Source organism: Scardinius erythrophthalmus (assembly GCF_964197995.2).
Source record: "Scardinius erythrophthalmus genome assembly, chromosome: 17".
In the NCBI taxonomy this organism is placed as follows: Eukaryota; Metazoa; Chordata; class Actinopteri; order Cypriniformes; family Leuciscidae; genus Scardinius; species Scardinius erythrophthalmus.
In genome coordinates, this window is record NC_138237.1 from 4,933,789 (window position 1) to 4,950,523 (window position 16,735).

At 35.6% G+C, this 16,735-nt stretch overlaps 1 protein-coding gene across 8 annotated transcripts in view; it reads right to left on the minus strand.

Moving 5' to 3' along the window:
• Positions 1 to 1,436: 1,436 nt before the first annotated feature.
• add1 (adducin 1 (alpha)) overlaps positions 1,437 to 16,735 on the minus strand; it is a 42,736-nt gene continuing 27,437 nt past the window's right edge. The window contains exons 11-18 of one of the 8 annotated variants that reach the window (XM_081390157.1): positions 16,539 to 16,634; positions 15,628 to 15,717; positions 15,506 to 15,523; positions 12,742 to 12,825; positions 11,806 to 11,962; positions 9,105 to 9,185; positions 6,493 to 6,526; positions 3,428 to 4,002 (exon numbers count right to left, since the gene is read on the minus strand). In XM_081390157.1, the coding sequence (XP_081246283.1) occupies position 4,002; positions 6,493 to 6,526; positions 9,105 to 9,185; positions 11,806 to 11,962; positions 12,742 to 12,825; positions 15,506 to 15,523; positions 15,628 to 15,717; positions 16,539 to 16,634 (561 nt within the window). In that variant the 3' untranslated portion in view covers positions 3,428 to 4,001. Of the gene's footprint in view, positions 4,003 to 6,492; positions 6,527 to 9,104; positions 9,186 to 10,441; positions 10,653 to 11,734; positions 11,963 to 12,741; positions 12,840 to 15,505; positions 15,524 to 15,623; positions 15,718 to 16,538; positions 16,635 to 16,735 lie in introns of all 8 variants that reach the window. The other 7 variants (XM_081390160.1, XM_081390153.1, XM_081390158.1 and 4 more) reach the window with 7 other exon arrangements.

Below are 16,735 nucleotides of genomic sequence, written 5' to 3' on the forward strand. Positions count from 1 at the left end.
GTGTACTTGCATGACGTATTTCCCAAGTAGGCGTAAAGACTGCAAGTGTGTGTAGAACTTTTAATTACTCGAAGGGACACACTTATATTCTTGCAAAAAATGCAGCTTTTATTATATTTTCAATACTTTGCATTTTAAACTAAACTTCTCCATGTCTGTTCAGTAGTCGCTATGTAACGAACAGAAGACACACATTTAAAATTGTGGTGCTTCTAATTAAGTGATAAAAACAGTTGCAAATGTTGTACAAAGTAGGCCTACACACACCATACTCATCTTTGCACCAATAAAATGTGCCACACTTTGTTTTTACTACCAAATTACTGCAATTGTGAGTATTTGGACAAGGCAATAATGTGCAGTGCTGGCGGTTCTCCAGTATTACACCTCTCAGGGGTCCTCGTTGGTGGAGACCCTATTCTTTTAGTAAGTCAGAGTTGCAAAATGTAAACTCATTGTGAGATAAAAAGTTAAAGTCCCCCTGTAGTCAATAATGTTATCCCTTAAAACTCATCTTTGATCACCAAAGTGACACATTTAAATGTTTTTTTCCCTTGAAAAAATTTTCTTCATGCCTTTAAAAAGCTTGAATGTAACGCAACACCCTTGCCTCATTTAGTATGCACGGTTCTATGAATATGCATATGAGCCCCGCCTCCACTCACTCACTCAGCTCAGAGATCCACTGGTTGACGAATACACGTTGATCTGATTGGTTAAAAGGTTTGTGACGTCAGAAACACAAGCGATTTCGTGTTTTTGAGACTGTCTTTGGTTCACTGCAGTTTTAAGGAGGAAATACTCAGCAATGCTGTCGACTTATGAATTTACACATGCTTTGTCTTAAAGCATATTAAAAACACCACATAGACACATAAACAACATTAAAAGCTTGTTTTTCAACAAACTAATTTTTTCAAGAATTTGATTTTCACCACAGGACGTTAATTAACACATGTTTTATTTTATTTTATGGTGGAAACAAGCTTCCATAATAATTTGAATTTACTATAGATTATATAATTAATAACATTCTCAAAATAAGCATTACAACAGCTGTTGCACATGAACATGCATTACAACTTCAATAGTTTCATTATCTATATTATTAACAGTTAACTACTAAAAGTTGTGTAAGGTCAAATATTGAATTGAATTAAATTTATTGGCCAATTACGCAAAAAATTTAAGGAATTTGTTGGTATGAGGCGTCCCACATACTGTATGTATGTATGTATGTATGTGTATATATATATATATATATATATATATATATATATATATATATATATATATATATCATATATATATATATATATATATATATATATATATATATATATATATATATATATATATATATATACATATATATACATATACATATATATATGCAATGTATTGCAATTCATAAAAATGAATCTTCAAATCATGGCTGTTTTTAAAGATGGATTTTTATTCATGGTTGCAAAATAAACAGTACCATGAAAAAAAAAAAAAAGTATTGTGGTTTTAAAATTGTATTACATACAATTGCTTTTGAAAAAAAGAAGAACAACAGCATTTAAAGATTCAACAGAAACTGGAAATGAAGAGTTCAAATAAAACCATCTAACTCAGTAATGTTATCAATAATACGGCTGAGAAGAACATCAACAGAAAAGCTCAAAGGACAAACAACACAAGCTAAAGCCCATAATGCCATGCGGTCCTTCAGCAACTCTTGTGTTGTGGCTGTTAGTCAGAAGATACTCAGACTTTAGTGTGTAAAACAAACTGCACTTCTGCTTCACATTAGTCCAGAATGCAGATCTGTACAAGCCAAAACGCTGTTTTTCACCATCAAAATTAAACATTGTTAGTATTTCACTCTTTTCTGCCATTTATTATACATTTTAATTTGTTATAAGAGAATTGTTGATACTGCACAGGTCATTCAAGAACAGACGAATCTCAGGAAAACTGCAAAGAAACGTACAAATCATAATTCAACTCAAAACCAATAGAACGAATATGAATACTATATTTTTTTCCATAAGTATATGTTGCACTACTTTTATATTTATTTTTGTATAACAGTGATGAGGATATTTTCTGCATTATGGTCATGATTTCAGGATCAAATCTTACGGGTCCTTAAAAAATAGATAATTTTCTATGCGCAAAATATTGATTTTCTTTTTTAAATTTGGGTTGAAATATGAATCAAACGTTTCTTTGTGAGATTCAGTATTTAGACGTCCATCTCGAGGCGCGTTTCTTTACCAGTGGTTATTCAGGATGGTTGGGTGAAAACTTTCAGTGTTACTAAAGACACACACCACAGGAGTGTGTGTGTGTATGTGAAAACACACCAGACATCTGTAAACCAATCCAGAACACGCACATATATCATCATAATCATCAGTGGCTGTTCGTTAAACTTTAATAATGATTTGTCTATGATGTTCTACACAGGACAAGTGATAGTGTCAAAGTTACAAGAGTGTCAAGTTACTTGACGTGTTTTGAATGAAACTTACGGAGGCCCGAACATGACATGCGGACAAATATATAATATATATCTTGTGGAACCAATTTGATTTTACTAAAACAAGGGAACCAATTATTATATTGTGAGCATGATTTACTTAAAATAAGTGGACGTATTAGTATGTCACGGGAATTAATTGTTCATTATTGGCCACGATACACATATTTTTGTCCCCACGTCATGTGCGGCTTCGTAGAAACTAAATAAACTACAGCTGAAAATAACTACAAAATATATATATATATAAAAGCAAAAGCAAACGTGTCATTCATATTACTGCAGGATGAAAGTCACAGCTAGTTTTAAAACAAACCTTCACATAAGGACTAAAGGTATTTTGTGTTTAGTTACAAACGCAGACGTGTTAAGCCACAGAAACGCATCTTTGTAGGGCGAATCTCACAAAACATTCACATTAAAACAAAAAATTATGATAATTTTAATAGCAATTACACGTCGTTTTGACTCCAATTCTCCTTTATTTCAGGCCAAAAATATTTTGAATTAAATGATAATTAAGGGGAGTTTGATGATTTGTTATGAAAATTTCACAATCCCCCCAAAAAAGGTATTTGGTTTATTGATTTTTGGGGAGAAATGTGTGACAGAAACATGTTTGTACAGGTTTTGTGAGATTCGCTCAACGCTTCGCACTGCATGTCCATTACAAAAATTCATTCAACGAGTCGATTTCCATCCAAAATCAAATTTAAGCTGATCAGAATATTATCACGAGCATGTTTTACACTCTTGTTTTACACCTGGTCGGGAGAAACTGCTCGATTAAATGAGGCATTTTCACTCCAGGTCATTCGTGTTTTTAAGACGTTTATAGACATGATTTGAAAAACTATAAACATGCAGCGGAGTAAAGATCTTAATTTAACACCAGGAGGAACTTCAACTTGAATTTATTTTTTCTCTGTTACATTTGATACATTCCAATACATTATATAGTGGTTATTCATATTCATTTTTTTTTCTATATAAAAACAGAGATGATGACTGATGATCATGCTTAACAAGCCGCACTTTGCCGTAAAGTGCACTTCAGCGCTCAGCCAGAACTGCTAAAAGAATAAAAATGTAATAAAAAGATCGACGCACTAATTTGTGAACAGACACAGTACAAAAACAAATCGGTTTAAAGAAAGGTATTGCCAAGCTTCCTCACTGGGTTTCAGACTTCTTTTTGTTTTTCTTCAGGAAAGACGGGGTGCGAAACTTTTTCTTCTTCTTTGAAGGGGATTTGTTTGGTGATTCGTCACTGCCATGGTCACCAGCCGCATCGTCGCCTGCGACAGGCTCCTCCCCCTCCTGTTGAGGGGCGGAGTCAGTCAGTTCAGGGGCGGGGTCTTCTGCGGGGAGGGCGGCGGCTTCAGAGGCTTCATCGGGGGTCAGATCGGGGAGGGTCTGTCTTAAAGTGGCGGCGTCACTATCGTCTTTAAACGTCTGTTCCTGATGTGCCTCTGTGGAGGACGGGGAGAAAAGATCACAGTGAGTTTGAAGATCAGCTCACGGCATGGAGGGAAATTCAGCGCTCAACACTCCGGCTCCTCATTTATGAAGCGTGAAAATAGCATTTCTGAGAAACTGACCATAAAACTTGAATCCCTGCAAAACCACACTGACCTCCAGACACACACTCATCTTTAGCTTTAATCACCAAACTGCTACATCATGAAACACTTCCCGATGCAATTACCTAATTAACAAAAACTAGATGTACTGGGAAAACAGAACAACCAATCTCAGAGTGAACCCTGAAAATGGTCTAGTTTGCAAAATAGGGATCTCAGTTAATAGTAAAAATGTAGGCCTATGCTTTAAAACAAGTATACATGATATTTACATATATGCTATTATAAGTGCTGTCAAATCGACACATCACGATTAATCGGATCTTATATGTATGTATATATATATTTGTGTGTTTATTTTTTTATTTTTATTTATTTATATATATATATATATATATATATATATATATATATATAAATATAAACTTGTTACATGCGATTAATCGATTTTGCGGCACTTTTATATATATTCTCAATAAATGAGTATTACAATTTTAATCATATTTTCAATATATTTATACAGTATGCATACATTACTTTTTGTTTCATGCACCATTACAATATTATTTTATATAATAAATTTATGTAAATTATGTAGATAAACTAAATTTAATATATAATATTGATTTCTGTTTTGTTTTCATTTACATTTACAACTGTTTTAATTAAATTATTGTTAAATCAAATAATTTTTCGAATTATTCGTCGATTAAGCATTAACATCCCTTTCTGCAAACTATTAAAGACCATTTAAAGCAGATTTAATCTCTAAATACAGTAAAACCTGCATATCTCATACTATAATTTGCTGTCACTCAACAAATCCTAATATATATTATTCAGTATTTTAGTCTCCATCAGAAACATCAGAACGATGGTTTTCGATCCAGTTCATGCAGCGAAACAGACTCAGTCTGAGATCCTCAAATGCACTAACATAACACATACATTTATAAATGCGACATTCATATTTCCAGAGAAATTTCAGCTCTCAAACAAACACCAGTAATAAAGACACACATATATATGTATGTAACGCTCACTACTATCTGATATCTATAACCATCTGCACGCCTTAAGACCACACAGCAGCGCTTCACTGACAGTCATAAACAGAGAAATAGCAGAGATGTTTAAAACATTATTCACACCAGAAGCGTAATATTCATACATTACCTGTTCTGCTAAAGCAATACTGGACTGGCATGTTAAAGAACTTTGCTATTGTTGTAAAGGTTAAAAGAGGAAAGTTTGTAGGAAAGGAATGTAGAAGTTTCTAGGAAAAGATTTGTTGCTAAAGCATGATCTCACCGCACTCCAGACAGTTTCCTTACATCACTACAGCCATCAGGCGTTTTACCTTTAAAATGACATCTACAATAATAATTATAATAATAATAATAATCAATAACGTCATAGTCTTGTTTTTATTTAAAGTGCCCCTTTATGCTTTTTCGAATATTGTGTAATAAAGCTGTTGTGAGTGTAAAGGGTTTTCACAGTTTTAAAGATCAAGTGCAGATAAAGTTATTGTCTCCTAAAAGAACGAACTGATTCTGACCTGTTGAAATGAGTCGTCAATTATTCCGATGTCACTTCCGATTACAAATTTGCATAATGCCAGTCCATGGTTTTGATTGGCTGAACAGCGTCTCTTAGCCCCGCCCTCATACACTATAGTTTATCGGAGACTGAAAGAGTTTGGTTCGTGTGGAGAAGACGCTGTTTTCTGCTGACAATCACTTTGATGAGATTGATACGGTAAAACCCACGCCAACGTTACTATTCGTGTATCAAGTGCTGAGAAAGAGTTGAAATTCAGATATGCTAATGAGCGTTGGGTTTCAGACCAATCAGAGCAGAGCAGCTCTCAGAAAGGCGAGGTTTAGAGAGACCGAATCTACGGACGAATCGTTTTCAGACTCTTTGAGAAATTAGGTGATGTGCAATATATATTATGAGAAAACTATTATTATTATTTTTTACCTTGGTTGCATGTATTGTAGGAGACCTTTTAAACAAAATTAGGAATAGCATAGGGGCACTTTAAAATCTTTCATTAAAATGAATAAGTTTGTCAGCAAGGAAATGTATAATATGTCTAACAGGTTTCCATCCACTCAAATCCTGATGGATAAAATAGGTCACATTATAGAAGATAAATGCGTTACAAATGCAGTTTCACTTTGTTTCAAATGCCATTCGCAACCCATTTGACTTCCGTAATCTGACGTACGACTGGCTGGAGCGGAGCGGCGTAAACCATCCCTCACAACAAACGAGAGGACAGCGAGGACAGGGAGATGAGTTAGACAGCGGAGGAGTGAGATCCAGTGAAGCCGTGCAGCAAACTCGATCGTGGGGAGGTGAGGTACTTACTATGGTAACAGGTACTCTTTTGCATTTCCATCTCCTGATTGTGACGCAGCCACGAAGAAGAAAAAGCACAAGTAGAGAGAGAATGTCTATGCAGATCAAATCACAGCCACCGGGTTAAATTAAAAAAGAAATTAACAGAAACCGTAAAGAGACACACAGGCCACCAGAAGTAAAGAATGGTTTCCGAGCCATTCTTAAAGACCCCGGAGAAATGAGCATGAAGGGTGAGTGAGAACATTTAAGACGGGTGATTTACAAGACATTTCTCATGTCGGATTACACCTGAGTTTAAAGATACAGCATCTGATCTGAGTTAATACATCAGCTCTGCTACATTACAGCTCGTGACTGTGAGATTATAAGAATCGGATGTTTATTTTGACATCCAGGCCCTAAAATACTATGAATTTACTAGAAATGTATGATTTAATAGTGACTATATCATAAGGAGAACGAGTGCAATTCAGGGTTATAATCGTTAATTAAAACTAAAACTATTCAAAAAATAATGTTTAATTGAAATAAAGCTGAAATAAAATATAAATATTAGTTTAAAAATTAGAAATGTTGCCTTGGCAATAAACTGAAATAAGTTTAAGTTGAAGACCTACAATTATTAAAACTAAAACTAACTATAACTGAAACTAAAATTAAAATAATAACAACAAAGCAATATTTAAAAAAGATTACTATTTCTTGTTAAGAATACTAATACTAAAAAAATTACAAAAAAATAGGCTAAAGCTAATTCAAAATATTAATAACTCTGGTGCTATTCGTCAGTAAAACATGCTTGCGTAAAATGTGAAAAGTTATTTTAATGTTTATTTAAAGTTTTTATTTTACTTTTGGTTCTCTGTTTTTTACGGAAGAGGATTAGGGCCAGGCAATAATAAAAAAATAAAACCATCTCGAGATTAAAGTCATTATAATGCGAGATTAAACTCGTTAAATTTCGAGAAAAAAAGTCGAAATACAATCTTGAGAATAAACTCATTAAATATTGAGAATAAAGTCGTTGTGTTTCGAGAAAAAACTCGTTAAATTTCGAGAAAAAAGTCGAAATACAATCTTGAGAATAAACTCATTAAATTTCGAGAATAAAGTCGTTGTGTTTCGAGAAAAAAACTCGTTAAATTTCGAGAAAAAAGTCGAAGTAATTGTGAGAATAAACTCGTTAAATGTCGAGAATAAAGTCGTTGTGTTTCGAGAAAAAAAGTCGAAATGAAATGTAACGTTAGAGAATAACGCATTTGATCAGTGTTCATTGCATAACCTGATAGAGGACATGGCAGAGTTAGATCACTTAGACAATCTATATTTTTGACTTTCTTTCAGTAACAAAGAATAGAACATTAGGTCTAGGTCGGCTAGGTGTTTTTAGAAGAAAAAATCAGTCCAATTTGCGCGATGTACTCGCTTTTGTCCAACATGAAATTCATGGAGGTTTCGTGGTTTCCCAGGATACCATAAGACGCATTATTAAACTTGTTGATCCTTAAGGTGTGGAATTTCGACGAAGGAGACGCTTGAGAAGACGCCACTTGCGCTGGCCCAAATACACTCTGGCATATGGACAGCTATGATAAACTAAAACCGTATAGCATTGCCATTAATGGCTGTATAGATGGTTACAGTCGTTACATTCTGTGGATGGAGGCGTACACAACCAACAACGATTAATAATGTGTCTTATGGTATCCTGGAAAACCACGAAACCTCGATGAGGTTGATATCAGTAGGCTATGCAATGAACACTGATCAAATGCGTTATTCATTTCATTTAGACTTTTTTTCTCGAAACACAACGACTTTATTCTCGCAACACAACGACTTTATTCTCGATATTTAATGAGTTTATTCTCGAGATTGTATTTCGACTTTTTTTCTCGAAATTTAACAAGTTTTTTCTCGCAACACAACGACTTTATTCTCGATATTTAATGAGTTTATTCTCAATATTGTATTTCGACTTTTTTTCTCGAAATTTAACGAGTTTAATCTCGCATTATAATGACTTTAATCTCGAGATGGTTTTATTTTTTTATTATTGCCTGGCCCTAATCCTCTTCCGTAGTTTTTAAATAGGGCATACAGTTTAGATTTATAATATTGGCCTATTGTTCATAAATTAATTATCGGCTATTGGTGTCAATGTCAAAAAGGTGAACATTTGGTGCATCCTATAAATAAACACTATAAAACATGTTTATTAAGATCTCAATATAAGAGCTCCTACTGTGTTTTGATAAGATGGGTGTAATCCATGGTAATAAAGACCATAAAGGGTAAAATAAAAACTAAGATTAAAAAAATTATTTGCTACCTGAAAAGTCCAAGAGTGTAAAATAAAATTTAAAATAATACATTTAAATTAAAGATTTAAAATAAAGATTTTGTTTATGATTTTGTCATTTATCCTTAATCATAAGATTTTTTTTTTTTTTTAAGTTGTGGGGGGTAAATGAACCATACCTCAATGATGCCCTTTGGTCTGTTATTACAAACAGCAATAAATGCCTAAAAATGTTAATTAACAAACATACAGACAGACATTCGCCAGCTGGAGAGGCTCATGCTCGGAGAGAGCCTGTGTGAGCGGATGAACGTACCTTCCTCCACACGCACAGGTGAGCTCGGGGGGGTGCAGGTGCTGCTGGGAACTTGACCATCTTCAACCTCTGCTGTCTGACCTACAAACAGCACACGCATCGTTACAGTCCAGTCTTCATCAGGAAGACAAAACCACACAAAAACCACAGATCTGACACCAAATCACTGCAAAAATATCAAGAAAAGTGACATAATACCAAACCCAACATGGAATCTGTGCATTTTTTACACATTGATTGATGGATAATATACATGTAAATATGGTAAAACGCACACTTTTGGTAGACAAAAGATTATAAAAACTGCCAAAATATATCAGCAGATGATTCCATGCAAGTCTGATAATGTCTGACTCAATCCTCGTTAACTAAAACTAGAACCATTAGACGTTTATTTTTTCATTGCTTGAAATAAAATAAACATTAACTAAAATAAAATGAAATTTATTAAAAAAACTCAGTTTATGTTAGTGTTCAGTTTTTCAGTTAGTGTTTTCATCTCGTTGTTTAGTTTAAGCTGATGTACTAAAATAACTAACTAAAATATAAATAATGATGAATAAAACCTATAGAGATAAAAAAACCTAATAAAAATGACAAACATAACAAAAGTACTAAATCTTAACTAAAATTAAAATGTATAACATAAAAATAAACACTAATTTAAAATAGTAAAAACTAAAACAGTACACTAAAAAACTAATACAAAAAAAGTACTAAAACTTTAATTAAAATGAAAATGGATAGAAAAAAACCCTAAATTTAAAATGACAACGGATAATATATATATATACACTAATTCAAAATATTAATAAACTGTATATTAATGATACACAATATTTAGTATTTGATTATTTCCAAATGCATAAATGCTATTATAACAGTAAAATCCTTCTGCATTATAAAGTAAAAAGGAAAACCACTGAAAAAATGCTGGAGAACCAAGAAACAGGACATAAGGAGGATTTTCACCATCAGCACATCCACATTTAGTCAAATCTCAGCTCAGATTCAGAGACGCCACAGTCAGGTTTATTAGTACAAGAATATCCAATTAAACCACAACAAGCAGAGGAGCGAATCCCACTTGAGAGGACAGCGAGGAGCCCGCAGGAGACTTTCAGTCCGGGACTGAGAGTGGAAGAGCTGACGAGGGTCTTTATTCACAGATCCAGAGCAGGGTGTGTGTGGGACGCAGGCTGGGGCGAGAACAAAGCATGTCGGATCACCAAGGTTTGAAACCAGGGGACAGCAAGAGACAGCAAGAAAGAAAGAGCCCAGCAAAGTCAGAATACACCCCAGAAAGAGAGGCCCTCCTCAGGCAGATGCAGGGGTACCTGCAGGCGTCCCGTCCCGCTCCGGCTCACAGCCCAGAGCCTTCAGAACCGCAGAGTGAAACTCCTTATCAGGGGACCGTGGAGAATCCGCCGGGGTGTCGTGACCCGACGGGCCCCCAGATTCAGTGCCGCGGCTGGGGATTATGGAGGGTGGCGGGGCCGCGGTGGCCCTCGGATCCTCCTGTGGGACGTCTGAGCCCGACTCACAAACCTGTGCTAAATGCAATACAACAGTTTCTCTCCTGACCTGCGGTGGCGCTGTTGGGCTGCAGGATTCATGTGCAGGGTAAAATGCGATTGCAATAATCTAAACTCATAAACTTTGCACTCCTGAGTTGGTCAACAGAAGAGGTGGTTTGTTCAGACAACATTACTTTGTCTAAAACATTTTTAAAAAAGCATGAGCACATCAATTCATACTTTCAATTTATTTCACACAACCACATTTACGAGTAAGAATTTATAAAGGGTGTCAAAACAGATTGTTTTTATATATACAGTACCAGTCAAAAGTTTGGAAACGTTACTATTTTTAATGTTTTTGAAAGAAGTCTCTTATGCTCATCAAGCCTGCAGTTAAAAAAAAAAAAAAAAAAAAAAAAAAAACAGTAATATTATGAAATATTATTACAATTTAAAATAATGGTTCTCTTTTTTAATATACTTTAAAATGTAATTTATTTTTGTGATGCAAAGCTGAATTTTCATCAGCAAGTACTCCAGTCTTTGGTGTCTTATGATCCTTCAGAAATCATTCTAAATTCATACAAAAGTGACAGTTTATAATGTTACAAAAGATTCTATTTCAAATAAATGCTGTTCTTTGAACTTTCTATTCATCAAAGAAACCTGAAAAATAGAATGCATCACAGTTTCCACAGAAATATGAAGCGCCACAGCTGTTTTCAACAATAAATGTTTCTTGAGCATCAAAGCATCATATCAAAATGATTTGTGAAGGATCATGTGACACTGAAGACTGAAGTAATGATGCTGAAAATTCAGCTTTGATCACATGAATAAATTACTCTTCACTATATAATCACATATTTTAAATGGTACTTCACAATATAAGTTTTTTACAGGATTTGAGATCAAATAAATGCAGCATCGGTGAGCAGAAGCGACTCTAAATCTTACCGACCCCAAGCTTTTGAACGTGTGTGTGTGTGTGGGGGGGGGGATCATACATCTCAACTTTTGTGAGACAAAAAGCTAGTGTAAAACATGAAACTAACTAAAATGATTCAATAATGACACTTATCAGGAGGACTTTCAGCAGCATTACAGGACGTTCTTGGCATCCGTATCAGTTTCTGCGAGGAGACGTGTGTGTTGATCTGCGATTTGTACAGTGTTCTTACCCTCTGGAACTTTCTGCTTGAGCTCCACTTCCTTGCGATACTCCTCCAGATCCTGGTCTGTGAACTTGTTGAAGGGGTTTGGTCCAGTTTTACTGACGACGACCCGCGGTTGGTACTCCTTCTCAATGATGGCTTTAGATGCGGTCACTAGCTCCCCCTGCGGGCCAAAAGAGGACAAAACAACACCGTTTAAGCACTCCTATCTTTCTAAAAATTAAAAAAGCAATTAGGTCAAGCAAATTTAGTTTCTCATAAATGATATTAAATAGAGTGAATACAAGTGGGACACTCAACATCCAAATGGCTTCATAAATGTCTCCAATTAGAGTTTAAGATGAACTAGATGCTGTTTTTTGTAATGAAAAAGTCTAAAGAATGATAGAAGATAAAGCTCAAGTATCCCACTTAAATTGGTATTCACCTTTTATTATAAAAGCCTTGTTATTCAGTCTTATTGTTGAAACTCAAATCCAAGTTATTCAGTCGTATCATTATTGAAACTCAAATCCCAGTTAAGATGTTAATCAAAGGATGCAACATATTTATTGCAACACAAACAAAAACCAGGCTGTGAGGGATAAAAGTACACATTTGTTTTTAGATTTACATTTAGAATACATCTTTTCACAAATATCAAGTGGACCACAAAAACTACATGGGAAAACATAAAAAATATAGACTCATAACCAAATGGGAAAATGTGACCTGAAGGTATAACATATCGGATGTACTTTTGGATCCTCACTTCCTTGTTTATGTCAAATTAATCTGCCATAATTAATATCAATACACATCTGACATTGGTTTTGAAATCATCAGTGCAGACTCAAAAGGCCCTGAATGTTCCTGTCTTTTTCCTCAATGTTAAGCAAGAGAGTATTGAAACTGTGTGTGGTTTGATGTTATCAGACGTTACAGTATTATCGCAGGATGTACCTTTCGAATAGACCTAGAAGGACTAAAGCTCTCTGAAGTGTCAATGCCATCAATAGAGTCCGTACAGTCAGAGAGTGGAGCGTCCTGAAACAGTAGAGCTGGTGAGCAGCGCACAAGCCCAGTACAAATACTGACCACACACACACACACACACACACTAATGAGGCAAGCCAGAACCAATGCATTCAAGCAGAAGACCACACATTCTTGTACATCTATTTTTGTGAGGACATTCATTGACACAATGCAATCTCTAGCTCTCACACACGCACACACACAAGCTCAAGCACACACACACACACACACACACGCTCAAACACACACACGCTCAAGTAGGGCTGCACGATGTATTGTTTTAGCATCAATATAGCGATGTGTGATGTATTATAGGGTTTGAACTTCGTTTTTGATCAATGATCCGTACAGGCCAGCTGCTCCCCGCTCCATAACCATGTGATTCACCGATTAATGCAGAGTTTAGCCATTATAGAGTGACATTATCATTTAAGTCCTGTCAGTTTAAACAATAAGTGTAAAAAGACTGTAACTTGTGTGCGCGCACGTGAAGCTCGTGAACGCCTGATCCCTTCCCTTTTTTATCTATTTGTGCTTGAACGGGCATGTGCACGGAAAATGAAGTCAAAATGCCGGTCTCGAAGAGTTTCCTCGTAAACGCGGTCGGTTATGAGTTGTAAACAGAGAAAGAAAACGTATGCGTGGAATTGGTTACGTGCATTCGTCTTAAAGTGACAGCAGCCCAATATAGCCGCAACTGTTTGTGTCACCAAAGTTAATCAGACAACAAAAGAGAAACACTTTTGTAGCTTTAACAAAGATAAACTGCATAGTCTTAAATGCATAAATTAAATATGATTCATATAATTAAGGGGTTTTCACACCTGAAAGTCCGCACCATGGTCCGAATCAAAGGTCATGTTTTGATACATTGTATTCATTTGGTTAGGCTTCACATTGCAATTATGCAAGCGCACTAAAGAACTTTACATGACGTACTCGCGTCCTGTCGTCATCATCTCTGTGGGCTGCATCTCGACATTGATCGGTTTGTAAACGGATGTGCGTCTGACGTCAGTGTGTTGTCAATTCGGTGGGTAACTTTGACAAGAATGAATTAACAGACGCATATCGCTGCCACTATACTTTTATTATTATGGCATTACTCCCTGCAGCTCCAGCTATACTCGAGGCTAGTTCAGATGAATCGCCAAATGAACGTCCTCGTTGTGCAAACATTTTAAAGTCGCCGGCAGGACGCAGGACAAATGTGTGTGTGTGCTGGAAGAAACGCGGTGGGCAGGTCTGACAGATCTGCCCATAAATACTCTTCTTCAGTTGTTTAGGCTACGTGGGAACCAGCTGAACTTCCTGTAAATGGTCTGAAAGTCCGAACCATACAGAAAATGCTTTCACACTAGAAACGAACCAAACCTTTGTTCAGTTTGATCCGGACCAAGACTACCTCTTTTCGTCGGACCAAATTTCCTCTGTTTGGTCCGGATCGTGGTCCGGGTGAGGTTTCACACCTGCAATTTTGATTCGGATCAAACTGAAAAGTCCGAAAATCCGGACCAAACAAGGTAGGTGTGAAAGGGCCCTAAGAGTATTATTTTACATTTGATTATTCAATGTCTGTACCTGAATAGTTAATTTCCCTGAAAAACAAAGCACTGCTTCTTTCATCCGTCTTTGTTCTATTGTATTTATCTATGCTTGTAATTTGTTTATTATTATTATTTACACACACGCTCAAGCGCACACACGCACAATCAAGCACACACACGCACTAGACATGCAGAAAGCATTTCCTAAAGAAGCGTATGGGCAGGCTGGAGCGAGACGTGATTTCATGGCTCAGAGTCATGCACTGCAACACCAGAAACCAAACATATGTGTGCTAGTCAAACCACACACAGATTCATACTGCTGCGATATGTAAATGTACAATATATGCATTCAGCAGAAACCATATTCAAAGGCCTAAAGATTTCTGGTTTGGAATAGTGTTGCTGCACTCGGGTGGTTTAGATGAATGACCTGATGGTTAGTGGCAAAAACACACTTCTGCATCTGAAATTTCTCTTTTAAAGTGTTTAGGGTATTTAAAAAAAAAAATACCATAGAGCTCATCCGGAGGTTTATGGAAGTAAAAATTAAACCTCCATATGTATAAACGAATAAATCATTCAAGACAGATCTAACATGAACTCTGACGTTGTTAAGCAATGGTTTATGCTTCCGTTAAAACAGTGAGTGGAGGTCAGATATGAATTACGATAGCTAACTACTTACGTATCATACGTTAGTTAATATGGGATGTTAAAGCATATCAGCATGTCAGACAGTGGTGTTTTTGATAAATAAATGCATTAAAAATGACTATTTTTAAACGCTTCCAAAATACAAAAACAAAAAAGATTTACCAATAAATTAATTGAATTATTATCTTCTAGTAAAATAAAAGATATAATATGGTAATATGATTATTAATATAAAAAAGTAGTACAGTATACAGACCGGATTAATAAATGAACTGGTCTAGATTAGCAGCTCAGCACGGCAAACGTCATGTGAGACGTGCAGAATTATTATTGCATGTGTTACAACAGTATCATCCTGTAGAGTTTCTATTACAGTCAATGAACCAAACAAAATGAAAGAAAAAGGGCAAACATGGCACTGCAAACCAATCAAACCAAAAGAAAATGGACACAGCTCTGGCTTGCTGGTCGTGTGTTTTACTTACGTGCCATATAGTCACTCTCTGGGGTCAAAAGACACAATTAAACGGTTACACACACGGAAATAACGTTGGGAACAGAATATGTTGGATCCAATGGGAGGAACAGGAGTGTGCGAGAGACTCACCTGGACGAACGAACGGTCCACTATGGAACCTGTGAGCACCTGCGACTGAGGACCTGCCGTCTTTTTGTCCTGCAGATTCTGGTCACGGATCTGCCGAAAGAAAAGTCACTGTTAACACAAAATCACCATAAAAGATCGTCACAGGACTAGGGTTGGGTGTCGTTTGATTTTTAACGATTCCGATTCCTATTTCAATTCTGCTTATCGATTCCCATTCTTATCGATTCCAATAATAAAAAATAAAAAAACTTAGATATTCACATTTAGTCTCATTGCAAAATATTTAATTGTAATTGAATATCATGAACAAAAATCAACAGGCTAAAGAACACTTTGCCTGTGGTTTAAAAATACCAAGCCTAAAACAACTAGCCTAACTAATATAAATTTCAAGCATTATTAAAGACAAGTAAAAACGAACAAATAAAAATGAGCAACCACAACATAGATACAACTGAACAAAGATACGAATAAAATAAACAGCGTTTTAAGATTTTCAGATATTCAGGTACAGAAACTGTACTCAAATGTAAAATAATGCAGCACTTTATGAAAAAAATTAACATTACAAATATAGTTACAAAAGTTATTCAGTCAAGAGGCAGCAGGAGTATTAGGCTGCTGTCACTTTAAGAGTTGCCCAATACAGTTACACACATGTACACACACATGCCCGCACCACAGAAAACAGGGCGAGAGTTGTCTCACGCTTGAATTGTTTAAAGTCATATTGAAATACTCACAAAGGAATCGATAAGAGGAATCGAAATGAATTTTATAACAAGTATCCGATTCCAGAATTGGAATCAATTTTTAATTTCCAATCCTACACAGGACATTTACAAGACCTATAAGTTTTTGCTTCCTCGTCACTGAAATGTCTTAAATCTACATGGAAAAAGGGTTCAGACCTTGTTGCGCATCTCTTGGACCTCTTTGGGGTTGGTGTTCATCGGGACAAACTGATTGGCCACAGCACCCTGTCGGAGACTGTCCTCCTTAGTCCACTGAAATTATCAAAGCACAGCCATTCAAATAAACCGAAACGAAAGAAAACTTACCCAAATTAAATATTTAACAAAAAAAAAATGTTTTAATTCATGCCTCT